General features: G+C 36.3%; 1 protein-coding gene across 1 annotated transcript in view; it reads right to left on the reverse strand.

The window, feature by feature from the left end:
* The window catches only part of sez6a (seizure related 6 homolog a), a 46,612-nt gene that overhangs the window by 8,289 nt on the left and 10,513 nt on the right, over positions 1–27,810 (reverse strand). Inside the window, exons 2-9 of the mRNA XM_082157102.1 lie at positions 16,796–17,392; positions 16,122–16,249; positions 10,424–10,616; positions 7,508–7,693; positions 7,131–7,299; positions 6,173–6,339; positions 5,521–5,715; positions 4,326–4,464 (exon numbers count right to left, since the gene is read on the reverse strand). Coding sequence (XP_082013228.1) covers positions 4,326–4,464; positions 5,521–5,715; positions 6,173–6,339; positions 7,131–7,299; positions 7,508–7,693; positions 10,424–10,616; positions 16,122–16,249; positions 16,796–17,392 — 1,774 coding nt within the window. The remainder of the gene's footprint in view (positions 1–4,325; positions 4,465–5,520; positions 5,716–6,172; positions 6,340–7,130; positions 7,300–7,507; positions 7,694–10,423; positions 10,617–16,121; positions 16,250–16,795; positions 17,393–27,810) is intronic.

Below are 27,810 nucleotides of genomic sequence, written 5' to 3' on the forward strand. Positions count from 1 at the left end.
CGAGACATACATCACTACTCTAAGCCTTCCTATACCATCCAAAACCAATTCATACCACCCTAATACCCACTCGTACCATCACAAAAACCACCAATAACTCCACAAAACCCACCAATATCACTCCAAATCTACCTATACCACCAAAAACCAATTTATGGGTCATTCCACGAAATTGGTGCCTTTTGTGTCCCTGAGAAATAATCAGACGTAGAATTACTATAACAACAAATAAATTTGTGATTTAAAAACATAATAGTACTATGTATTATTTCCTCAATATTACATTAAATTAAAGTCATTTATATATTATTTTAAATAATTTAAATTGCATTTATGCTGATAAGGGTAAGGTTTTTGGCCTGTCCCTCCCTGTGATTGTTCTTTTTCAGCAGGACTTTTAATTTGCAAATTGAAGGCAAAATTATACAAAAATCACATTTTCATATTGTTCTAAGTATAGTGTCACTGTTAAGCAATGTTTTGGCATAAATATACATTATTTTTAATAAAATATAAACCATTTTATCGGTGTCCCCTGATTTCATGTCATGCCTGTTACCCTCACCAAAAACCCCTTGTAAAATAATGGTACATTCCTGTGACATCACTTCAAGGGAGTTACATCATCTCTCAATCATTATTCCAACAGTTAAAACACAAGTAAGTTTCTCTCTCTCTTCTATAATGCTCTATTTTGATGCTTTATTAGGTATAACTGAGGTGGGGACATCATGCAATGTCAAAACTGTTACTGATTTTTAAAGTATAAATTTAAACAATTATTTTTTTAACTTAATGTAATCAATATCTACAAGTAATATCCTTTCAAAGTGTACAACATGTGCTTTTATGGCCTTGCCCTAATAGCTAGCAATTAGCAAATTAGCTTGAATTTGTCAAACCTGTTACTGTCAGGCCTGTTACTTTTGTATAGTAACAGGTTTTGACATGTGGGGTAACAGGGATGACATAGATTAGGTGTCACCTTAGCCACACTGTTTTTAAAGAACAGTGATCTTTAAAAATCTTTAAAACATTTTTAAAAGTCATCCTGGGTGTTTTATTGAGCTAATGCCTATATCATTCAGAGTTGGTATTGCTGGTGCATCTGGCAATTAAAGTATTAACCCTCTGATGGTCTTCGGGGTCTTTTTGACCCGCAAATGACTTTTGCTGAATTAAAAAAAAATAATTCTCTTTGCCTAAATGGCATGAAACTTTGTACGGCTCTCAACCCTTTCTAGATGTACAATAATAAAAAAAAAATTTATGTTAGCGTGAAAAAAAGTGACTTTCGTGGTCTTCGGGGTCTCCAGAGACCCCAGACAATAACATGTCATTTTGTAGCAGAATATTTTTTTTATTTTTTTTAACAAATGTAAATTTACTCTGTTTATTAATGTTTTTACTCCACATTTGTGCAGTTTGGGGAGGATTTATGATATATTTTAAATTTATATAAATAAATTTAAAATGTTTTTTTTTTTTTTTATAGGTTTTTATACAAAACAGTTCATACAGTTTTTTTTATGTAAAATTCACTTTATAAATTTCTAAATTTCATTCATGGGGATAACATGGATCATTTGACATGGTTTTGTGTAAAAATTTTGCCCATATTTTGGAAAATGTAGTTTTAAAAGTAAAAAATTATAATTTTAGCCACTAGATGGCTAGAGCCCCATTATATGCTATTTGCTATTTGACTAACTGAAAGATATCTTTTCACAAGTTTTTTCCAGTTGGATTCATATCTAAATATTATGAAATCACAATTCTAACAATAAAAATGACTTTTTTGTGCGATTACAAACAATAGCAGTAAGGTGACTGCAGACCCTCGCCCCAATCTTGTAATGTTCAAGCAAGTGAAACCAAATGTTAGCATCTGTTTTCAGATCATCATAGAAAGACCAAGATCTGATTATCTTCCTTGCCTAATAATTGAACCAGATCAGTATATTTTAAGTTCTGTGAGGGGACATACTCACACAGACAAACAGATGGACGCATGGGTCTAATTACTCTAATTACAATACCCTTAAATCTTTAGATCTCTTAGAAATATAATGTGCTTCACTAATACAACTATGTCAAGTAATACAATTTAAAAAGGTAAAATTTTACAAAATTCTGTAAACAAATATGTGCAGTGTATGCTGAAGAATGTGTGTCCTGTCATTCCTGTTACTCTGGTCAGTCCTGTTACTATGATGTCAATCCTGTTACTGTCATTAATTTCATAAAAAATATAAAAATTATATTTGAAATGGCCTTCCAAGTTTTTCCATTGTAACCCTATCTATATTGTATTTTTGACAAAGCCCTTCTTTTAATATATCTCTTGTAAAAATATATATTTTTCTTAATTGACATGTGATCACCCTCCAAAATTTGTATGTTCTTGGTCATCTGAATGACAAATATAATATTGAAAAAAAAATCTAATTTTTTAAACAATTCCAGTGAAAAGAGGGACTAAAATACTGCTCATATATGTGGAAACTATAACATATTTCTAATTAAAACTATAGTATATAGTAACGCATGTGTCTGTAACAGGCATGACAAAAATATCAAAACATGAGGTAGATAAATAGTCATAAAATAAAAAATTACATAGCCTGAGATGGCACAATATGATTTCTTGTTATTTTATGCTGTCTTCATTTAATGGATATTTTTTAAAAATTGTTTAAACTTATTTTATATTTTAATTTTTCAAAGTTGAAAAGGCACTGATTTCGTGGAATGACCCTTATACCAAACCTAATCCCCAATTCTACCACCGCAAAAACCACCAATAACTCCACAAAACCAACTAATTTCACTACAAACCTATAAAGAGTGGAATAGTCAGGTTTCAGAAGTAAAAACTCCATAGGGAAATTGATTTTGAACAGTAACCCTTTAAAGACAGACCTATTTCGAGCTACGAGGTTGTTAATCGATGGTATTTGCTTCTGCTGAAGCCGTCTGCCCATATTATTTCAGCTTATTTGTAAAATAATTGTGTTTAACAGTGGAATTCCTGGTGAAAAACTATATTACCCATGATGCTGTACAGAAAATTACACCAATCAGTCGAAAAAAGCAACAAGTGCCAAAAGATCTTGTTAGCTCCACCCACTCCCATTCGAGTCGATCTCTCTATGCTCTCAAAATACTTAAATGCTTATATAAGCATATTTTGCAATAAACTTACAATATATTGTTTTTATATATAATCATAATCAAGATTTGTAAATGAATAATTTTTATATTATTTAGCTTCTCCATTGTTTTTTATTTGATTATGCTGTTTGCAATGCTAGTTCTTTCCCTCACTAAAGGCATTAAATACACGGCCTTGTACCTTTGTATTTTTGTCCGATTTTCAAATACTTTTTCTTGCTTCAAATCAAAGTCCGTAGTGTTGTGATTAACTTCGTAGCCGTAGCTGATTGTCTTGGTTCATGGCTTGTAACTCTTTAACAAAGATCCCTATGGGAAAAATTTATGAAAAAATACTTCCAAAACCAGTGCTGATGAAAAAGGGGGTAGGCACTAATGCACTCTATACCACCCAAATCCATTTCATTCCACCACAAAACCTTCCCATATACCTCCAAACCTACCTACACCACTAAAAATAATCCATACTACCCCAATTCATAAACCACAAACCTCAACCAAGAGCTGCCTAAAACACAAACATATTACTTCAAACTTACCTATACCTTAAAAATACTAACCCATACCATCCTAATACTCACCCACACAACCCTTAAACCGCACCAAAACCCAAACAATTCCACCTTAAAACCCAACAATATCACTTCAAACGTACCTATATTTGCAAAAAAACAACCCATGCTATCCTAATACCCACCCACCCACACAACCCCAAACTCCCAAAACCCACCAATATCTGTGTTTTTCTGTTAAAGCTCTATTAAAAATGATTGCCTTGATGTTGTCTATGCTACTTTTGAAAGATGTAAAGTGCACATCCCATAATCAGTCACTGAGATATTGAAGAAGCTCCACTGTCTTGTAGTAGCATGTGCAGGTTTGATCCCTGTCCAGGTGTTCAGCCTGGCACCTGTATGCTGCTGGCCCATTAGTGCTCTGTGTTAATGAGTCCGTGGGTGGCCTCCATGTCTGTGCTAAATCAATTAATCATCTGTCATTACACACACTGTTCCTCTGTAATTGGAAGGTGGTGAACAGTACCAAATGCTAATAGAGAAGTGAAAGCATTCTCATTAGAGGAAAAAAGCCACACACACAAAGCCAGTCCTAAAATATAACCAAACCATCTATCCCTAGGTTCAGATACTCACACCAGGACATCCAGCATAAATCTCTTGTCCTCTTCCACATGTAGACCCCAGATACAATCCTGACCTTTGTCGTACGCTTCAGGCCAGTTGGGAGAAAGCACCACACCAGCCGAATCTGTTATTTCTCCACTGCACACCGCTGTAAAACACAAATGATGCATTGAAATCCTCCTGGGAAGATAGTATTGCGTTAAAATCACTTTGGTTGGAGCAAAATGGCGATGTACCTTTTCTACATAAAATTCAACAAGATTTTTTAACTCTACACCTACAAAATGATGAATAAAGAATGTGCATTGGGTGTGTTTTTGCTGTTTTATGTTTTCTAATTGATTGTTTTTTGTTAATGGAACCATTATATATTCTATCATATTTGTACAATGCAATGGATTTTTGACATGCAACTTAGTCTTATTGTAAATGAAAAGTAAAAAATAATTTATTTGAACAAATGTACCATTAATGCAGACGCTGCATCCATTGACATGTTTTGTCAATGGACATGTTGACGCTGACATGTTTTCTCACTGACACGCCCCCAACTTGGAATTTCCTAATCATTTTAGACTTTGTGGCGACGTTCATGTGTGTTCAGCACGTAAATATGATCTTTCCGACATGACTTGAATGCACCAAAAGTTAAAAAGATCAAAATATTTAATTTTATTTTGATTTAAAGGGATAATTCTGTAATCATTTACTCCCGTTTACCACTCTTGTCGTTTCAAACCTGTATGACTTTCTTTCTTCTTCGCAAAACAAAAGAAGATCCAAACAACATTTCAGTCCTTTGACTTTCATCGTAAGGACAAAAAAAATAAAAAAATAAATGGGACATTCTCAAGAAAGCAAGTCGTAAAGTTTTGGAACAACTGAGTATTTTCTGAGTATTTCTGATGTCACAAACAACCTTGTAACCAATCACGTCAACGAGTGGATCTCTCTGTGAGAGAGTGGAGGCGGGACTAATTTGCATATACATAGAACTGCGTATACTAAATGTATATGGTGTAGAGTTACATTCAAGCTATTTTACAGTATGAAGTTTTTTTTTTTCAAGGAAAAAACATTTCAATATATAATTTTGGTGATCAAAGATGAGTTTTAAGGGATAAGATTATTGACTACAGTGGGACTTTAAACTAAAGATTAGACTGTTGTTCAATCGGACATGTCATCACAGACATAAAATCACCTCGGCATGCTGGTTCCGTCTCATTCCATTGTGGATTTTCATAATTTACACATTCCAAAATAACAGCGCCCTGCTCCAGCGTGTAACCCGGCTCACAGGTGAACTCCGCCACAGAACCAACTCCAAACGCAGGATCACTCGTGGAGAAATTCCCATACTTCACAAACGGCTCGTAACAGCTGCCCTGAGCAAACGCTGAAAAACATGCAGAAAAATAAAACTTTAATACACTATCAGTCTCTTTATATATAATTAACGCAACAATACAACAGTGTTCATAATTTTATTTATCTCATAGACAGTAAAAAATTTATGCATTTATGTAATTGGTAGAGCTTTTATCCAAAGTGACTTAAATTGCAATCAAGGTAAAACAAAAAAATATATATTTCACTCCCTAGCAATCTAGTATTTATAGTGATATTTCAGTGGGATGTTCGTTATCTTTAGTCCTTGGTGATGGTTAACATGTAACTATAAATATACCCAGAAATCTGTTGTTTCTAGGTTACATCTGTTGTATCTGGCCCTCTCTTCTTTTGCTGTAACAAGTTTGTTCAGGTTCAGGTTCAGAAGAGAACAAGCTTTTTTTGTTAAATGACTGGAATACATGATCGGCTCATGTCCAGGAAATACAGGAGGATACTTGTACCTTCATATCGGATGGCAATGCCAGTGCATGTGCCCGTCTCATCACTGGTGAATTCCACAAACAGATGCCTGTCGGTGCTGGTGACCCCCTCAATGGGCAGATACTCCACTGCATAAGAGTCATACAGGGGCAGAGAGTCAATGTTACTCCCATCCTTTATGAGGAGCCTAAAAACAAACAAAAGGAAGTCTGCATCACTAAAGAGTAAATGTGTGAACAGATTTTTTATTTATAAAAATGGATTATATCATATTGATCATTTGAAACTTTGATGAATGGGCCTGATGATATTGGAACATGTTCCCCTTGTAAGCTTTGTATATTTACTTACTACCATTCAAAAGTTTGGTGTTGGAAAGATTTTTTAACGTTTTTATACTCATATACTTATTATATATATAAGTCATTTACTCACCAAGGCTAAATTGATCTGATCTAAAATTCAGTTAAAATAGTAATATTGTGAAATATTATACAATTTAAATGAAGTGGTTTCTATTTTAATATAATGTTAATATATGCTGATTTGGTTCTCAAGAAACATTTATCATTATTATCAATGTTGAAAACCATTGTGCTGCTTAATATCTTTGTGGAAAATTAAATCAGGCCACATTTTTCACATTCTTACTTAAATAGAAAGTTCAAAAGAACCGCATTTATTTGAAACAGAAATCTTGTAAATGTATTTACTGTCACATTAGATCAATTTAATGCGTCCTTGCTGAATAAAACGATTATTTCCTTTCAACCAAACCCCAACCTTTTGAATGGAAGTGTATATAAATCTGGCATATAAACTGGCAACAGCCAACTAAAATAAAACGTTTCACATTTTTCGAATAAAATAAAATAATTTTAATTACAGAGTTTTGTCTAAATAAGGATGTTACTTTAAAATAAATTTTGTGGAATATTTAGTAAAAATATTTTAAGTAAAAATGCAGAAAGCACATGCCTGTCATCGTCCTCAGCCAGTGCCACTTTCTCAAAGTGAACGTGGATCCGATGGCCCTCAGGGGCCTCCAGTACCCAGTGACACGTCAGATTGTTGCTGTAGTTTCCAGGAAACCCCGGAGAGACAATACGACCCTGAGTGGCATTTCTCATCGTCCCCCCACAAGCAACTAGGCATGAAAGACGAAAAGAAAGAGAGAGAGAAATTGCTGTGAATTTGCTGCATTCAGTTCTCTTCATTTTCATTATGCATGGCACAGATTATCAACAGACTGCAGACTGGAATAACATGGGTGCATTTAAATGAAATAAAACACAAGTCATAATTTTTTATGTGGATCAATTTTGAGGCAGTAATGTTAGTGTTTCCTCTCATACCTTGACACCTGGGATCTCTGCCACTCCAGTAGGGTGTTGTGGCATTTCGGCACGTGAGGGATGCGGGGCCCTGGAGCTGATAGCCATTCAGACAGGAGAAATAGGCCACGCCCCCAACCTGAATACTAGTGACCGATACTTCACCATTATCAGGGGCCATCGGGGATGCACAACTCAGAGCAAAGGCTGAAGAGAGAGAGAGAGAGAGAGAGAGAGAGAAACAGAAATACATGTCAGATGACTGTGTCAGCTCAGAGTAAAAAAAATAAATAATTGAATAGATCAAGTTTTAAATCAAGTATATCATCAAAAAAGCTAATTCAGTTAGAAAAGATCTAAACTTTTTTTCTCTCTCTCTCTATATATATATGATTCTCTCTATACACACACACACACACACACACACACACACACACACACACACACACACACACACACACACACACACACACACACACACACACACACATATAAGATTTCTATTCTTCTGTTTCCACAAAAATATTAAGTAGCACAATAAATGTTTTTTGAGCAGCAAATCAGCATTTTAGAATGATTTCTGAAAGATCATGTGACACTGAAGACTGGAGTAATGATGCTGAAAATTCAGCTTTGCCATCACAGGAATAAACTACATTTCTGACCAGTACTGCCCATATACTTTTAGCTGAAGGTGGCGGGATTTGTTTGCTAGAAATGGGCAGACAGAGAAAAACATTGCTGTCACAATGTGAGTAGCAGTTCTGTGACCTCTAATTCAGTGCACTCTAAAAAATGGTGGGTTGTTTCAACCCAACTTTGGATCAAATATGGACAAACCCACCCATTTGTTCAATTTTTGTTCCATTTTTTTATTCCATTTTTAACCCAACATTTGGTTTTGTCCATATTTGACCTAAAATTGGGTGCACATCCCAATTCAAAACAACCCACCATTTCTTTGTGTACTTACATTTAATGGCAATTTTATCTGAAGCAACATACAGTGCATTAAAGATACACATTTCATGACTATGCGTGCTTCCAGAGAATGAACCTTTGATCTTAGCTCTGCTAGTGCAATTGAGCAGCAGGAACATTGAGTTCAGCAAACAAACAGAAAGTAATGCTTAAATCTGACCCAGACTTCCTTCATCATCTGCCACTAAAACGTTCAGGTGCTGCATGGTTAAATGTTCGGAAGCAACCTTTAATGTCCAGTGAATAACAGGCCCTGCTGTATCTGTTTCCATGGCGATTAATGTTCCATAATGCCCAGTTGTTTAGTTATTATTAATAATGACTCAGTTCAAGCACAGCAGGGCAGATTTGTTGCTTAGGGGTTACGACCAACAGATGCCAAGGCTTTATCTAACACTAATCCAATCTGTCTATCAACGGAAAGAGAGCCACTGACAGACGTTTCCATACAATGGAGAGGGAATTAAAATGGCAGAACAAAAGCGTTCAGGTCAGTCTAAAAAAAAAAAGAAACATAATGGATCATGATTTAAATAAGTACAAAAGTATATCACCAAAATTATATTTTGCTTGAAAAAAAGAATCTTTAATGGAAGTAAATTGAGTCTGAAGATCAAATAAATATTATATAAAATAATATAATATAAAAAAAAAATGTTTTCTTCTTCTTATACATTAGCTTAAAAATAACAAATATCAATTAGTGCAAGCATATAATAATATCTAAACAAAACAAATATCTTAAACAAGCCGTATTTGAATAGAAACACAACGTCTGCAGTGAAAATAAGGACAGTGACTTGATTTCCCAGCACTATTTCAACAGCCGCAAGCACGCTGGAAAGATTAATATATTTTTGCATTGACATACCGCATGCTGAAATGGAAACTCTTTAGAAAATTCACCTCTTAATTGCTTCATTCTGCTAGATGTTGTGTGTAAAATGCTGGCCAAAGATCATCACATCACGGGGAGGTCATCATATGCTGAGTGGTCCATTAATTTAACCGCTTTTTGCAAGTGCATCAGTGCTCTTCATGGCCTCTGCATCTCTCTGCCTTTATTGAGCCCCTGACCATTTGAAAAGAGCATTTAACCCCAGCGCATAAATATCAATAGAGCACAGTGATACATTATAGCTCTCTCTCATTTAATCTCTCTCTGGGAGAAACGCTATTGATCTCGGTTTAGCAGCAGGAGCGGAGTTCACGTGCGCTTTTAAATGCATTTATACTCAACAGGCTTTTGGCCAGAAACTCCATCGGTGGTTCCTGCCAAACCCAGAAGATGCTGGGATATTCTGGGCATCAAAATGACTTTGAAAATGGTTTGATCTTAGATATAGTTTATATATAGTATGGGGTCAGTATTTTAATATTTTTTTAAAGAAATGAATACTTTTATTCAGCAACGACACAAGGATTATTATTAGCTACATAGTGTTAAAAAGTACATAAGAGCTGTCTTTTCTAGTATCTCTAGCCAGGCTGCTTCCATGAAAGCTGTCTCGCTGACAGTGATGTCTCCGAGTTCTGCCCATATAACAATACTGTCTCTCTGAATGATCTATCTGCCTGAAAATAAATGTCTAGTGTGCATTAGGACATTTCTTTGCCCATGCACAAGCACGCGCACACACACACACACACACACACACACACACACACACACACACACACACACACACACACACACACACACACACACACACACACACACACACACACACACACTTCAACATGTTTACACTGAGTACCACTATCAGTATCAAACCCCTGAAGGACTCCTTAGAGATGTGTTTTATTCCTGGGGCTTATTTCCATCCAGTACTAATATTTGTTTATTGGTCTGTACACAAACCTACTGCAAATTAATTTTATCTCTTAATATTAAGGCAAATTATTAACACTATTAGCACAAAAAATGAGGAGGGTATCACAACAGTGAGACTGTACCTCTATACCGCAGAAGTAATAAGCCAGGCCGAGCAGGCCATTCACTGCTGAACCGGACTGAGATCTGGTTACTGGAGCTCCGTATCACCAGACCCCTGGATAACACTGAACTGTTGGCCAGGATGGAGGTCACAGGTCCACCCAGATCCTCCAGAACCGCCTCCATCCCATCATCCAAACTCACGTTCAGCACCTGCAGATCAGAATGTAGGCCTTGATATTGCAGACTGGCATGATTGCATCTGTGAAGATACTTTCTAGAATCAGCTCAACTGATCAAGTGTGTTTAGATGCACTTCAGTGGGTCCAGAATTTGAAAGTGAAATGGAGGTTCCTCTGATCGGTTTCGTTGCATGTGTCTCTGAGATAAGCATATTGACCAGCGATGTGTGCAGCTCTGTGCTGGTGTGAAGTCTTGAGCTGTCCAGTTGTATCAGAGCTACTGATACTGATACAGATACACACACTGATATGTTTTTACAAACTGCTGTGGGAGCTGCACAGGAGCTACACAGGTGAAACAGTTTTCTTGTTACAGACATTCATTCACTTAATGAGTATTTGTACTGAAGATATTCAATGTTTCGAAAAAGGTGCCATCATTTAAAATATCAACAGAACAGATGGGGGCTAAACAGAAATAAATGATTTGAAAAGGTTATTAAAGGAATTGTCAATAACTCTTCACACAGGCCTACCTTTAAAGGGATGGTTCGCTCAAAAAAAGAAAATTCTGTCATCATTTACTCACCCTCAATTTGTTCCAAACGTGTATGAATTTCTTTCTTCTGTTGAACACAAAATAAAATATATTTTGAAGAATAATGGGTAACCAAACAGTTGATGGGCCCCATTGACTTCCATAGCCATATTGACTTCCAAAAATACTATGGAAGTCAATGGGCCCATTAACTGTTTGATTACAGACATTCTTCAAAATATTCTTTTGTGTTCAGCAGAAAAAAAATAATTCTTACAGGTTTGGAACAACTTGAGGGTGACTAAATGATGACAGATTTTTCATTTTGGGGTGAGCTATCTCTTTAAGTAGGCTATTAAATGAAAAATACTAAAACAAAAATGTTTTATTCATTAATTAAACAATTATCCAGGAATCGGACCACACTGGTTATGCTGAACGGTTTTTACTCACTGAGAAGAATCGGCTAAACATGAAAGATTAATTCGTTCGGTAATGGAGTAGCCTACACTGGCGCGCCGTATTGTTTTGATTCACTAAAAAGAAAGGAGTCATTCGTTCTGGAATCAGAACAAACTGGTCGCGCGCTTTTGTTTTGTGCTGTACATCTAGGAGCGGTTATGCTAGTAGTTTCGCATTGCCGGAAGAATACACGTTTGAGAACCGTTAGCAGAAAGAAAGAAATTCATTCGGATCTGGCATTTCTTTCAAAGGTGAAAATTGGTTCTCACCACAATGGGGACGAATTGCAGGTAATTTTGACGACAAACTGTTATTCTGTTCTGGTTGCCACTGTGTTGAAAATGAAAACTCACAGTACGATAACACAAAACAGTATAAAAAATTATTTAAAGAGACATACAACTTTATTCCATCATTCACTTCTGTGGTAGCTTCAGAAAAGAAAAGCTTTTTTTCCATCATTCGCTTCTGTGTAAGTTAGGCTACAAATGAAGCCACATAAACGATCATCTGACAGTGAATGAAGGAGCTGATAAATTTGCTGTAACAAAATTGCTTAGATTTGAATACATGTATGATAAATTTAGGTTCATTCTGGATTTCCAAAGCCTCTGCATTTAGCTCTCCTTTGTCTGTGATGTGTCTCGCACACCGAAAGGTAGCCTATAACCATCCCTGATATGCTTGCTTTATGTCTCCCTACCTTTTATGACACCTTTTGGAGGTGAAATTACTATTAGCTGACAGCAATCTCTCCAACTGCGACCATGACTGAAAAACTAATTTCAGATGTGGTGGCTAGACCCCGAAACTCTCCTCAGGTTCAAGTGACTCCTTTCTGTGAATATTAGCTAATTTGCTCTTCCAAAATTTGAGTTTCTTAAACTCAAAAAGTCTAAAAGTGTGTTATCAGATGATCGGTTGAGGCTTCCTGACCCCTGAGCTGGTATAGAGTTATCAGAGCAGTGCACATGGAATAATATGAGCACTGTCATGGTCAACACGCAATTAAAATAAAATGGTGTTGAGAATCTTAATGGTTTGTGGCCTTTCACAGGACCTTTGTGGACTCCAGCAGAACAGTTTGTGGAAAGTTAATGAGGGCCTAGCCGACAGAGCTCTGGACCCTGGAGAGACGGCAGTGTGAATAAAAGGTACCTCCAATTACAGCTCAACTAAAGGCCAATTGGGTTTCATTGAGTTTTGTCGGCGTTGATCGGCGCCTTTTTTCGGTTTTGTCGGGTCGTCTTAAAAATGACGACCTGTAATCTGGTGATTGTTGCCATTGGTCGCCGTCTGTCGATGCAGTATGAATTGGTCTTAAAACTCCAATTTTACTACACTGTCCACCAATTTATCAGCACACAAACATTCCAAACTGCTAAAAACTATCCAACCATTCTGTGAAAGAGTACATACATACATTATTATGCATTTTGAGGGAAACTGACTCGTGTACTCCTGTTTCCACGAAGGCCTATCACAGCAAAATGTCTGTCAAATCAAATCCATAATGGTTTATGGAGAAAAATAAACACAGACTAAGCTATAAATGTCACAAAATTCAAAGCAGTATCACAGGACACATAAAACAGAGGTAAAATGCACATCTGTTAAAATTTTTTTTTTTTTTACATTTAATTCCATTAACCGTTCTTGCACATGTATTCTTCTGTTGATGCAGGCAGAAACCCTGCTCTGACAATATGATACTGACAGGATTTTCTACACTACTATTCAGAGACGCCGCACAACCTCAAATACAGCGCAAAACATAGCGACCAGTGCAATCCAATTCCTGAAAGTCGGACTAATCTTCCATCTCTTTGGATTCTCAAAAGAATAACTCTTATGAGTAGTTTTTTTAGTGAATCAAAACCATACAACCTAACCAGTGTAGTTCCAAAAGTTATTGAATGAATGCTGCTTTTTTCCAGTAAATTAAACACATAAATGGCTTGCTACTAATGTTGTTCATCAGAGTCACTCAGTTAATCACTGGTTGCTCATATGGAAGCTTGTGGTTAATGATACACATGCGTTCTGTGAGTAGTACTTTACTAAATTCAACAAAAAACATTTCATTAATTTATATTATGTATATTGTTGCATATGGTTAAAGGGTTAGTTCACCCAAAAATGAAAATTCTGTCATTAATTACTCACCCTCATGTCGTTCCAAACATGTAAAAACTTTCGTTCATCTTCACAACACAAGTAAAGATCTTTTTGATGAAATCTGAGAGATTTCTGTCCCTCCATTGACAGCTACGCAACTACCACTTTGATGCTTCAAAAAGTTCATAAAGAGATCGTAAATCTAATCCATATGAATTGAGTGGCTTAGTCCAAAATTTCTGAAGAGAAATTTGCTTTATATGATGAACAGATTGAATTTAGGCTTTTATTCGCATATAAATATTCATCCAATCACACATCAGTTGTGGTAAACCGAAGCTCAATGATGTTCGCTTGACGTGTGAAAACCAATGAGGTTCATTCTTGAGTTACGCAGCACGTTTGAGTCTCTGCGAGAGCCGATGAGGTTCATTCTCGTGTGTTATACAGCACGTTTGAGCTTCTGCAAGAACCACTGAGGTTTGTTCTCGTGCGTCAAACAGGTTTGGTTGAGCTATTTATGTTCGCTGATCTATGTTTAAATGTGAATAAAAGATAAAAGCCTAAATTCATCTAAATCATATAAAGCGATCGAGTCTCTTCAGAAAATTTGGACTAAACCGCTCAATTCATATGAATTGGTTTTACAATCTCTTTATGAACTTTCTGAAGCGTCAAGGGTCAGGGTGAGTAATTAATGACAGAATTTTCATTTTTGGGTGAACTATCCCAAAGTCCAATTAGATTAAATCATGCCACATCCAAACAGTCTGTCAAAAAAGACTTAAATGTGTTTCTTTCTGAAATAATTTCATCATTTGTCATTGGAATTGTATCTCTTTTTTTAGACAAATATGAATATAATGCATTTCCCCTCTTCTGGGGTTGGAACCCACAGACTTTTGGTTAGCTGTCCAGATCTTTAACCTTAGGCTACACCATCCATGTTAACATTCTGCCAATTCTTTCTATCACACTACAGCATCAGAACACCTGCAGTTATAGACATTCTAACCTCTAAACAGTCACTATCCAAAGCATATTTCTAAAACTCGGAATCTGCAGAGAAATACATCAATATTCAAACAAATATGCGGCCAGTGCGCCTTTAGCATCCCCCACAGAGCATGCACATTTCAAAACCATCGGTTTAAATTGGCCACCTGGAGAATGAAAAATGTCAGGAAAGAGCAATTTATTTTTTGAAGAAGTCTTGTTTTTTTTTGCAGGAAATCAAAAAGCAAACAGATGATCAGCTGATGAAACATCACATCTAAAATGTAAAAAAAGTAAGCATCACATGTATGATTCAGTACAAAACAGATCCTCTTTTTCCTTACAGAAAGCCAACATAACCGCTGTACTGTAGGGCCTTTTAGAGGGAATTTGTTTCATATGACAGAGCAGCTGCGCTGCAGTCAAACACACTGATACACACGAATATGACTATCCTCCTGGAACTCCATACGGAAACATTCACAACTTCAGACTAGGGGCCTTTATTAATGCCTGAGAGAGTTGGCAGCATCTGTCTGCGTGTCTCTAAAACTTTTACATGCGATGTTCTGTCTCCTCACAATCAGTTTTTAAATGCGCTTCTCTCTGTTCTGATCAATCCAAAATTAGAGGTCTGAGAAATTTCAGTGCAGTCGATCGAACCGTATCGAGTTGGCAGGCTGACAGGAATGATAAGTTCCATCTGATTGCATGAAACGCAGTGTCTACGGTGCTTCATTTGCTCAAAATGAACGGTTTGTTCTCTCTTGGCTTGAGTAATGAAGTAAGACATTTTCTAAATCCTCTTTAACAAGTGCTTTCTTCCAAGAACCATTTAGAAGAGCACATAGTTTTCCTCTGGTGTTCATGATAAAAGTTTAACAAGGATATCATCCTGCGATTTAAACGCAAGTACACTTAATGTCTTAATTATATTTACCTCTCAACTAAGAGGTCACAAATATCATTGATTTTTATTTCTTTTATTAAACGATTTAACTGTGCTATTTCTTTTCTCTTTATTCTCAATTTTATTGTATTTATATTTTTGGCACACAATCAAGCACTGTCTGTCTTATCTATAGCAATTTATTTGCATATAAAAATGCATTATTTTATTGCAGTGCTCTGTTTGCAGTTGTCAGGCCACTCAAACCATCCTTGCAATTTAGGAAGTCAAACATTTATTTCATAACCACGTAGATATGCAGAATGCACAGAAGAGAAATATCTTGTCATATACTGAGCCTTCAGACACAGGCTGGGACTTTTTAATTTCTGTGTGTACACTTATGAAATTTCAATGTTAAGTGTAAAGCAGATGGAAATGACACTCTGTTGCCCTTGAGAGACAAAGATGTGTGAGAGAGACGCTTCTCCTAATCTGCATATGATAAAAGCTTTGGATGAAAAGATACTGACCTGAATCTCAACACCATAACCCAGATATACAGTAACCAGGCAGGTGCAATGCATGTGGGAATCAAATGAGACATCCAGAGGGAGCTCTATATAACCCTCAGCTTCTGTGAAGTTCATATCGCAGTGAGCTGGAAAAAGAAAGACAGAGCGAGAGAAAGAGCATCATTTTAAACAATCGCCCCTTTTACAGCTGTCTTATGTTTGGTTGGCTGTGCACTAATCCTTCATTAGCTCTGACGCCTGTGCATTGTCAAAGAGTTCAATACATTGCTTCAAAGTAGAGACACGTCAAGCACATCTCTCTGTCTACAGTATCTGTCTGTCCATCAATCTTTATCTCTATCTCCATATCTATATATCTATCCATCCATCCATGCTTCCATATCCATCCATCCATCCATGCATCCATCTATATCCATCCATCCATGCATCCATCTATCCATCTATATCCATCCATCAATCAATCCATCCATATATATCCATCTATCTATCTATCCATAGTTATCTATCCATCTATCCGTCCATATATATGCATCCATCTATCTATCTATATATATCCATTCATCCATCCATATATATGCATCCATATATCCGTCCATATATATCCATCCATCCATATATATGCATCCATCTATCCATCCATCTATCCATGCATCCATCCATCATAAAAGTACCTGAGTATGTCTCAGAGGAGTACCCTGATGTGGTTTTCTCTTCTGGCCTTTGTGGTTCTTTCTTAAGTGAAGTTGACAGAGACAGTGGTGGCAAAGTAGTTTCCTTGTCAAAGGCTTTCCTTGTTGTTGTGATGAGAGTTGTTATTTGACTGGTGCTTGTGGGAGTGCTGGTTGGAACGGTGGGGTTTGTGAGAGGTTGAGAGGTGACTGCTATCTTCTCTGATGTTCTACTACGGCTTTTGCTGGGTCTTCTTTGTTCCACAGATGTTGCCGCAGTCATGGTCAATGTGGTCGCAAGGTCTGAGAAGACTGCTGAATCCTCCTGAGGCACCAGAAGTGAATGTTCAGTGTTAGATGTAGAGGTAGAGACTGTTGGCACAGTGTGTGGTGCCTCTTTAAAAAACTGCTGATCTCCCTCGAAGCTCTTGGTCAGCAGAGCTGAGTGGAGTTTAAGCAGTCTTAGGTTGGGGAGGATTGGTACTGCGTCTGTTGTGAGCTGCTGGATGTCAGTTGGTGGCTCCTGTTTACTGGTGAAAGGGTCAAACTCTTTCTCTGATTCTGACTCTCCTCCTCTCTGAGTTTGTATGGTTCCATCTTCTGCAAAAAAATCCAAACAGATTGAAAATTAGTACTAGACAAACCTAGTCTAGTGTAAGTCAGGGCTTTTTAAACTGGTCTCCACAGACCCAAGGGCCATTTTGGAAGATTAGTTAAAATATTTGTTTTGTAGCCTACTTGTTTATTTGTTATATATATATATATATATATATATATATAATTCTCCAATTATTTCAGGATGACAGCTGAATGCTTGATGCTCTTCAGATGCTTTATAAGTAATTGTACATAAAGTTGTGACTCTATTTGAATATTCTATTTTTGAGCATATTAAGGCAATGCTTCCCTGCAAAGTAATTATTTTACTAGTAGTGACACAAGAGGTTCAATATTACTGTGATCTTCAGTGCTGAAGAACAGCAGCATCTTTCATTGAAAAGAAAGTGCGAGGCAATTACAGAACATCCTTCATCTCAAGATTAACACACCTCACTAGACAGAAGAGCTCTCAGAAGGGTTCAGAGAGAGAGAGAGAGAGAGAGAGAGAGCAAGAGAGCGAGCTGTATAATGACAGCCAGCACTTCAGGCCTAAAAATCTCAACAAATGTTTATGATCAGAAACAAACTGTAATCAGAAACAGTCCTCATTCGCCACTGAGAGGAAGTGAGTCATTTAAATGTCATTCAGACACAAAGATTCTTAAACGCATGTCTAATAAAAAGATAAAAAGTCCAGTTTGAGCAAAAACAGTAATTATGGGAATGTCAGGGACTGTTGTTGACCAATCTTTGGTTATTAAATGCGTCATGCCATTCAAACTGCATGTGCTCCCTCAGATTTTTTAGCCAAGTGGATTTTAAACTTCTAAAATCCAAACAAAATTGTTGCTTGATTGATAAAAAAAGAAAGCAAAAAAGAAAATAATACCTTTATAAAGATCATCAAGTCTAAATGGAGAACTTGAATGACCTATTTTCTGTGGAATATGAAAGTTAGTTATTATCAAAATGTCAAATCTGTTCTTTTCCATACATTGAAAATGCTTGGTAATCACTGGCTGGAAAGTCTAATTGTAATAATATTTTTAAAAATGTAGGAGAGTTTTCACACTTTTTCCACCAGTGAATATTTCTCAGGGTATAGGTTTATTGTTGAAAGTCAAATTTCTGTATAGGAACATACCTTTAAGTCTTGGCTACAAAAAAGAAGAAGCTATTGAGCATGTCCTATCACTGCAAATGTTGGCATCTTTCTGCTTGTCTTGTTGAGATATTTATAGTATTTCAGGTGTGAAGGAAATCCTTTTGTTTTCCTGTAACCCATAAAAAAAAAAATCTGCTTGTGCGACATCGCTGTGCTGAAAACAACATCTGGAGTTGTGTTTTATCTGTCAAGAAGTGCTTCCATTATTGAGACGTGTGAGGGAAACGCTGCACTGAACTGCTGTCAGATCATCTGTCTCTTTATAATCATTCCTACTGGATTACAGAAGCTCTCCACTGGGACGTTAACAATGTCTGGCTTGAGGGAAAATTCAAACACAGATGTACAGACTCCCTCTTATACAAACACGCAAGTGCACTAATACCCTGATTCAGCTTCTTATAATTGTGTTTTTACTAAATAAGTCTTAGTTTTCACGATACCGTTTTAAAAACGGAACACTTTTTATGTGTTTTGAGGGCCTGAAAACGCAAACTTTTAAAAACGGGTTTCAAAGTACACGTTTTTGAAAACTATACCATTATAGTCTCTGTGTAAACTACATGTTTTTGAAAACTGTGACGTCAAGCGCATTTGTATTGCGTATTCAGTCAGTAGCGCTTTATTTTACAGTCCTGTTCCCCATAGTATGTACTTATAGTTATTACAATATGGGTAATAACTAGGTACTAACCTACCCCTAAACCTAACCTTGACCCTATTACCTGTAAGTACTGTAGTGTTTCTTTACAAAGTGACATCGTCAATACTGGCCTGGCATTCATAATACAGTGTTTTTAATCGTTTTCGTGAATCCATGTGAATGGGGCTAGTTTTGACAGCATTGTCATCTGTACGCAAATACACAAAGAAAAAAAGAGAAAAATTCTGTTTTTAATACATTGTTGTTGTGTAAACGTACCCTTAAAGAGAAAGTTCACCAAAAAATGTAACTTCTGTCATCATTTATTCACCCTCATGTCATTGAGTTTTTTTGATTTTCAACCCTAGCTCTCAAATCTCAAAATCATCCTTTTTGTGTTCCACATTAAGAAAGAAAATCATATGGGGTTTGGAACAACATGAAGGTGAGTAAATGAGGACAGCTTTTTATTTTTAAAATGCTTTGTGGCAACCAGAGACAATCATCACTGTTTATTTTCATAGAACCTCCTATACATCTCATGAACGTCTTGAAAACAAAGTCCTAAGCAGATTGTGAACCCCAGAAGAGCAGATACCTCTGAGACCTTCTGTTATTTCTGCGTTCAAACAGCATGAGATCGCGAGTGTATGTTTTACTCCCTAATTGGGCAACTAGATGACAGTGTGTTCTAACAGGATATAGCTTGGCGACACAATGAAGATAGTAAGAGATAAAAAGAACATCACTGACACAGGATTCTTAGACGGCTTCTGAAGACCAGCTCACAGTTAAACTCTCAGCAGGAGCTACAGCTCTGCTTTATTATTGGATGTAATCAGCCTGTATAGTGAGTTGCCAGTGAATATCGGTGGAAGGCTGAATGCAGATAATCAGTTGTGGATTGCAATAGTTTTGTTGGTGGAAAATGTTGTTAGAGGCCAGAAAGCTGAAATCTCCATTGGGCGCATCTGGGGATGTTTCTTTGTCTTATTGGTCCATTATCACAAACCAAGTCCAGCTGAAAACCAGCTTGGCCCAGCTGGGCGACCCGCTTAAAGTAACTACGTCTAGTAAACCAGCTTATAGGCTTAACCAGGTTTATTCAGAAGGATATAACATGAGCCATTATGCTATATCCTTCAGCTATATAGAAATATTTAAAACAATAAAAACTCAACTATAAAAATTATATAAAAGCACAACAAAACTAAAATTTAAATGTAAACATAAAAACGTATTGTGTTCTCTGAGAAAATAAATCCCACAATAAATCTGGGTGCATAAACTGTTTAGAGGCCAAATGCATAATTTAATCCTCAAATCACCTTAAAATAGCTGTAAATCAAGCACTGACCTAACAATCTCTCTCCTATTAAGAACACACAGAGCACATGTCACTCCAGAGTGAATCCCATTTATCAAGATGACACTTTCTGTAATGGAAGTGTGATCAGATCATTCCAGTGGCAATAAACAGCTGTTTTGCAAAGGCACACAATATCAGACCATCCAGTCAGATTAAACCAGAGGCTGTAGACAGACATTAATCTCTTAAAGAGGTAATTCAACCGTGCTTTATAGACTGTGACATAGAAAGACTAATCCCAGTGCATTTCTGCAAATAAAACCACCTTTAAAGGCACAATACACCCTATCGACCTTCTCCTCAAGATGATACATGCACTAAGATCTATTTTAGATAACCCCCTCCCCTAAATTGCACTTCAAAAAACAAATCAAACTGTAGTTGGCCGCTTTACATGTCAATCAGGCGGTTTCTTCCTGTTTTGCCACAAGCCTCAAGTCAGGCTATGCTACTCTCTGAAGTATCCAGCATGTTTTTTCCCAGCCTGTGAGAATCCCGCACTGAGACATAGAGAGCGGTGAGGTGTTTAAATAGTCTGAAATTGCTTTTATTCGCTTTGGCAGGCAAGTGTCAGAGTGCAGCATGCTGCGAGTCAACATGTCTAAAAACATAAACGGGCAAAACAAAAGGTGCCCTATACTTGCCCGACGGACAAACGCAATATTAGAGCTGACACTGATGGATGAAACTCTCGGTTCTTAAAAGATAGAGCATGTTTGTAATTTGTTTTAGTCCCAGGATACAGGTGACAGTGACCCTGAGATTTGAAATGGACCTTTACCGATGAGAAATCATGCAGTTATTATTATCTCCACTCTTTCATCAAACCTTAGTGCACCTTTAACTTTCATCAAACCTTAGCGCACCTTTAACTAAATATCTCAGCCGTAGCGGTTTCTGAATTCATTCTGTTGAATGTACTCATTTTTGTAAAAAGACTGTAATTGATGTAATTATTTCTGTAGTGGACAGTGAATAGACTACTAAGATGACAATATCAAATCAATCGCACAAGCTCACCAGCACCATTGACCTTCCATTTACTGTTGGGAGTAATATCGAATGCACTTTTTAATTTTTGGAAGTCTTCTCAAAATTGTTTGTCAAAAATGTTAAGACATTTGACATTTTTATATAATTCTTGAATGAAGCTATAAATTTATAAATTAATATATTCAAATATGTATTTAACTTGCTGAATTAAGTATGCAATTAGACATGCGGCAATGTAGCATATCACTGTTTAAAACATTAATTGCGGCTTACTGCATACAGTTTCACATACTATTAAAAAGACACACACATACATACACATTTACATACATACTACATGTTTAGGCTTATACTTGTTTAGGCTTGGTTTGTAGGGAATTCCAAACCTGCGCACATACAGTATATTCAAACGCACATAACTATAGAACCAATTCTTAATGCGCATGTGAACGCCATCAGCGTTTCTCACAGGTTCACGTTATATGTAGAGAGAATGGTGTCGTCTTGGCGGCCCCTAATTTAATAACAAATGATCGTTGCGACGGAAGCGAATCAATCAAAACTAACTTTAGCTGGAAAATAACTTTATTAAAGAACCACTATAAAGCCAAAACAATCTCTGTTACCTTAAATTATACGTTTATCTCTGTAAAGCTGCTTTGAAACAATCTACATTGCTAAAAGCGCTATATAAATGAAGATGACTTGACTTGACTTGACATACATACAACTTCATTAAATTGAATAGCACTGGGCGGAAAACTTTTCAAATTTAAATTCTATTATAATAAACCACTTTTGGGCAGCAGCGATAGAGAGTGAAAGTTGACTTACTGTGCTCAGTGACAAACAAAGTAAAGCGTACTTGTGTAGGTGTTAGTGAACATCATGTATCATTTATTGAGCTCATACATTAGCAGCTCTTCTCTGACACACAGCTTAGCTGGGCGGAAAAAATGTCTTTATACCTGAAAGCTCATGATTTAATTGTTGGCAGCTTGTGGAATGTATTAAAGCATGGACGTTCAGACAGCTTTCCTCCCACATGGAGGAGAGGTCACTGCATTTCTGTCTTGCTGAAACCTGTTAAAAATGCGCTGTTTTCTGGACCTGAAAATGAAGGCTGATACATCATGTTTGTTAATAATATTGTCTCACATATAGGGGAGAGCGGGGCACAAAGTAACGCTTTTTGACTTTCTCAGTTTGTGTAAATCTACTTATGGTTCAGAGTATTTATTTTTTCCCACATTACTTTCCCACATGTCTAGTACAATTATGTGTTTTTGTTTTATTAATACAGTATATACTTTTTTCTTGATATACCCCGAAAGAATGGAAGTGAAATGTGACAACATGCCCCATAGGTGGGGTACATTGTAACATGTGTGGGGGCACATTGTAACATAACATATGACAGCTTAAAATGTTATCTGATCTAATAAAAAAAATATACAAAACAAACTAAAATATTTTCTAAATAAAATACAATTAAAAAAAAATTTCATATAAAATAATGGCAATTTTTAATAATTAAATATAAACTCATTTTTGAGTTTTGACTACGAACACATGAAAACACAGCTATACAACATAGTTCAAAACAAATAAATAATTAGTAATTTTTGAACATTGACTCTCAGTCTTTATTCACCTTTTTCTCACGTTTTCTCAATAAAATTAATAAAAGTATAGAATATAATAGCATATTTCTAATAGGGGCACATTGTAACGCAGTGTTACAACATGCCCCCGCCTGCACAAATGGGATTTAAACCCTGCTAGTGTCTTCTGCTAGTTAGTGAAGCATTAAAGAACTATCTCAACAGTTAAATAACATCTTGGAGATTAAAATAATATCAGATTTGTCTTATTTTAAATAAACACAAAAAATAGAGATGAAAAATTAACTTAAGTAAGAAATTTACTTTTGCTATGGTTTAATAAATGTCTATGGATATCTTCCAAAAAAAAAAAACATTTTGGCGGATTTTTTTTTTCTATATAGTGTTGATATGGCAACTAGTAAATACACAAAGTTTCGTCATCCAAGCATGTGCGGAAGTATTTAAAACAAGCGTGTTACAACTAGCCCCGCGTTAGGTTGTGCCCCGCGCTCCCCTACTGCTGTCTGTACTCTGTCTTAAGATGAATGACACTTGTCAAAGGAAACTGAAATAAGATACACAGGGTATGAACTTACTCTACATTTGAAATTATCCAAATCATGATATAGTAATATTATCATACATATATATGAATTGTAAAATGATTCAACCCCCATTGCAAATCAGGTTTATTGGGAAAATTTACAGACTTTCAGCTGTTTGCTATGAACAAATCAAACAGAAGTAATTGAAATAGCTCAACACAATAAATGTTTCAAGTGGTTTCCCCAAATTCAACTGAAAATGCAACTTTTAATGAATTCTGCAGTCTAAATTTTTCAACCCCTTCATGGCAAACATCTTTAGTACTTAGTAGAACACCCTTTTGCTGTTATGATCTGCTACAAATTAGATCTACAACCAGACACCAGCTTCTGGCAGCGTTTCTGAGGAATCTTAGCCCATTCCTCATGAGGCAGTTGCCTCCTGTTCAGCAATATTCTTTGGTTTGCGTGCTTCAACTGCCTCAAGGGTTCGTTTTCTCCTAGGATTTCCTGATAGTAAAAATGAATCCATCTTGCCTTCCACACGCTGCAGGTTTCCAGTGCCAGAGGATGCAAAGCAGCCCTAGAGCATCACCGAGCCCCACCATGCTGAACTGTAGACAGTGTGTTATTTTCAACATAGCCTATGCTTCATTCTTCTTCCTCCAGACATACTGTACCACTGATCCATAGGGCAGAAAAGTTACAGTTTTGCTTCATTGCTTCACAGTACAGAATCCCAAAACTTCTGTGGCTTATTTATATGATTTTTTTAGCACTTTTCATGTGCTTTTGGGTCAGTAGTGGTGTACGTCTTGGAGTTCTGGCATGCGTTTAGTACGCGCCTTACTGTGCGAACTGAAACCTCAGTCACTGTTGCCACCAAGTCCGTCCAGGTAGTGTAACCACTGTTCCTTTAACTTTAAACTTGCAAACTATGCTTCCAATGGTGTCTCAAAGAACATTTTGTGCCTTTTTGTATCCTTTTCCCTGTTTGTGAAGGGTGATGATATCTTCTCTATAGTTTTTGGACCATTCTTTTGACTTAGCCATATTTCTAACATGCAGTCAAACGTGACACTCAACAAACCTAGCTAGTTCATATATTTCATGTGTTCTAGCTCAGGCACACCTGGTGCAACTAATGAAGCCCTTGATTAGTTGCATCAGGTGTGCTTGAGACAACACCTGTTTTGCAGATTTGTGCTGTTGTGAGGGATTCTATTCAGAGGATTGAATCATTTTTAGACAGCAAAAGTCATTGAAAGTTGAATTTTCAGTGGAATTTGGGGAAACCACTTGAAACAGTTGTCGTGTTGAGCTGTTTGATTTGTTCATTGCAAACAGCTGAAAGTCTGTACATTTTGCCAATAAACCTGATTTGTGAATAATTTTGATTACAAATGTGTGTATATATATATATATATATATTTTTTTTTTTTTTATGTTGGTATATTATGTTATCTCAAGTGTTTGAAGACATTACAGACAATTCCAAATTACAAAAGTTAACTGAACTTCTACAAATATCACTTGCTGATTGTGATTGTGTATAGGGAGCACTGAACACTACATAGGGACCCTGAGGATTGGAACACAGAGCTGCAGACAAACTTCTTGGGCTTATTGACAACAAGCAACTTATTTCATCAAAGAGATAAACAACAAAACCCCTTCCTGTCTTTTAAGGCATCTCTGCTCTCTCTGGATTTCATCAAACAGAGTTTGAATTAAGCGTTGCATCCGTTCAAATCAAATCTAGTTCTATGATTAGTACAGCATCACTGCATGTACGATATCAAAAGAAAATTCACCAAGATGAAAAGCTCTGTGTTTTCAAACTGCACCAGACTCCTGTAGGTTTAGTGAGGCTGATTCTTTAGGAGGCTATCCCATGACAGTTTGCTCAGAAGGAGGGAGGGAACATGCCCAAGAAAATAATAATATTATCTTCCTCCTGAGGAATGCTGTAAATCCAGAGGAATGTCGTTATAAGATCAGAAATAGTCTGCACACTCTAAATAATGGATAGGTTTTTTTATTCACCTCTCCCTTTCTGTATCTCTCTCCCCATTTACCTTTCTCTCTTTTTGTCCTCTTATGATGTAAACCATCACTTTCCCACTGTTTTTGCAGTGAGATTAAACAGCAAAGCGTTGTGGGTAATAAAACAAAAGATAATCACCACCGATATTATAGCAAAGATTATATATACATTTTATGAAACAGTATTAAAAGATATAATATAAATTAATATAGTACATTATATATATATATATATATATATATATAATACATATTTATAGTAATATATAATATATATATAAATTATGTATTATATTAATTTATTATAATTAAATTATATTTGAAATATGTTATTATACAGCATTATACATTCATACTCATTCAAAAGTGGGAGACCGGAAATGCTAATTCATGCCAATTTTGCTGTGGTACAAAGTTATATATTATATATATTAAATATTCATGAACAATAGAAGATCAATACATCTCAGAGTAACTGAGTAAGAATTCCAAGACCACAAACTTTAAAGCTGCAGGTTTGCAGCATTGCAGGAAAGTGGAGTAGATTGTATATCTTTGGATTTATTATTATTTGTCATATGTTGAATTGATGTTTTTTAAAAAAAGGACATACAGTATCTTGTCCATTGCTGTGAATTCTGAATGCTCAGCACCCCTTTAAAGGGACTTTCCTTATACAAACACAATATCTGAATCAACATTTACTCATTTATCCATAACAGCTCACGTATAGCTTAATAAATGTGAAAATTACTTGAAAATAAATTCTAGGTTTCTTGTGATCAATAGTGTCTCTACAAGTGGAAAAAAGAGTTACACAGAAGATCTTTATTTATCTTTCTAACACAGAGACGTATGTGCGAATATACTCAGAGGATTGTGAAATAAAATCTCACAGGCAGCCTCACAGTAAGACACTTTCATTCTGTACCAAACTCTTCAGAAAACACTTGATCAAAGTGACAGGAGAGAGAGAGAAAAAGAGAAAGCATAATTCATGCTATTTGAAAGAACAAAGGCCTGTGAGGAAATGACAGCTTGTCAGAAAAAAATAAAGCCACGGTAGAGAAGAGACAACAACACGAGGCATAAAAGCAAACAAACAGAGGTAAAGTAAACAGACTTTGGTTTTTCTGTGCGCTCACATATGCCTTTTTTATTTCTTACATTTCTTGGAGTAAATTATCATGCAGTCTATGGGCTGTCAGTAAGGAGAGATGGATGTGTACAGTGATTATGAACCGTGTTTATATGATTATATATATAGGATTACATTGCATAAGTATTCATACCCTTTTCAGGACACTTGAAATTTAGCTCAAGAGCATTCCAGTTACACTGGGTCATCTTTGGGATTTTTCTACACTTCAATTGGAATTAACCAGTGGAAAATTCAATTGAAAGGACATGAATTGGAAAGACACACCTCTCAATAAAAGGTCTAACAGCTGAAAGTACATATTAGAGCAAAAACCAAGTCATGAGGTCAAAGGAACTGCCTATAGAGGACCCAGATCTAGGGAAGACTACCAAAAAAAAATCCTTCATGGAAGAAATTTGGTCTCTTCCTAGAGCTGGTCTTCTGGCCAAACTGAGCAACGGATGGAGAAGGGCCCTGGTTACAATGGTGACCAAGAAGCTGATGGTCACTCTGGTTGAGCTCCATGAGATGGGAGATATTTTGTCATCACTTACTCACCCTCAAGTTGTTCCAAACCTGTATGAGTTTTGTTCTTCTGCTAAACACAAAAGATATTTTGAAGAATGTTGATAACCAGAGAGTTGATGACTTCCATAGTAAGAAAAAAAATACTATGGAAGTCAATGGCTACTGTGTCAACTGTCTGGTTACTGACATTCTTTAAAATATCTTCTATTGAGAAGAAAAGCCCGAGTTAAATCCTGGTATTCTGCTCTTTTTTTATTCTGTCTGCTTCTCTCTTCTGATAGACATCTGTGATTGACAGGCAGGTTTTATTGCAAAGGAAAGGTCAAGGTTGCTAAAAACTTAGAGAGAGGGGGCTGATTAGATGCTCTGTGATGAGCTCAG

The sequence above is a fragment of the Leuciscus leuciscus genome (genome assembly GCF_965113295.1).
Source record: "Leuciscus leuciscus genome assembly, chromosome: 24".
Classification (NCBI taxonomy): Eukaryota; Metazoa; Chordata; class Actinopteri; order Cypriniformes; family Leuciscidae; genus Leuciscus; species Leuciscus leuciscus.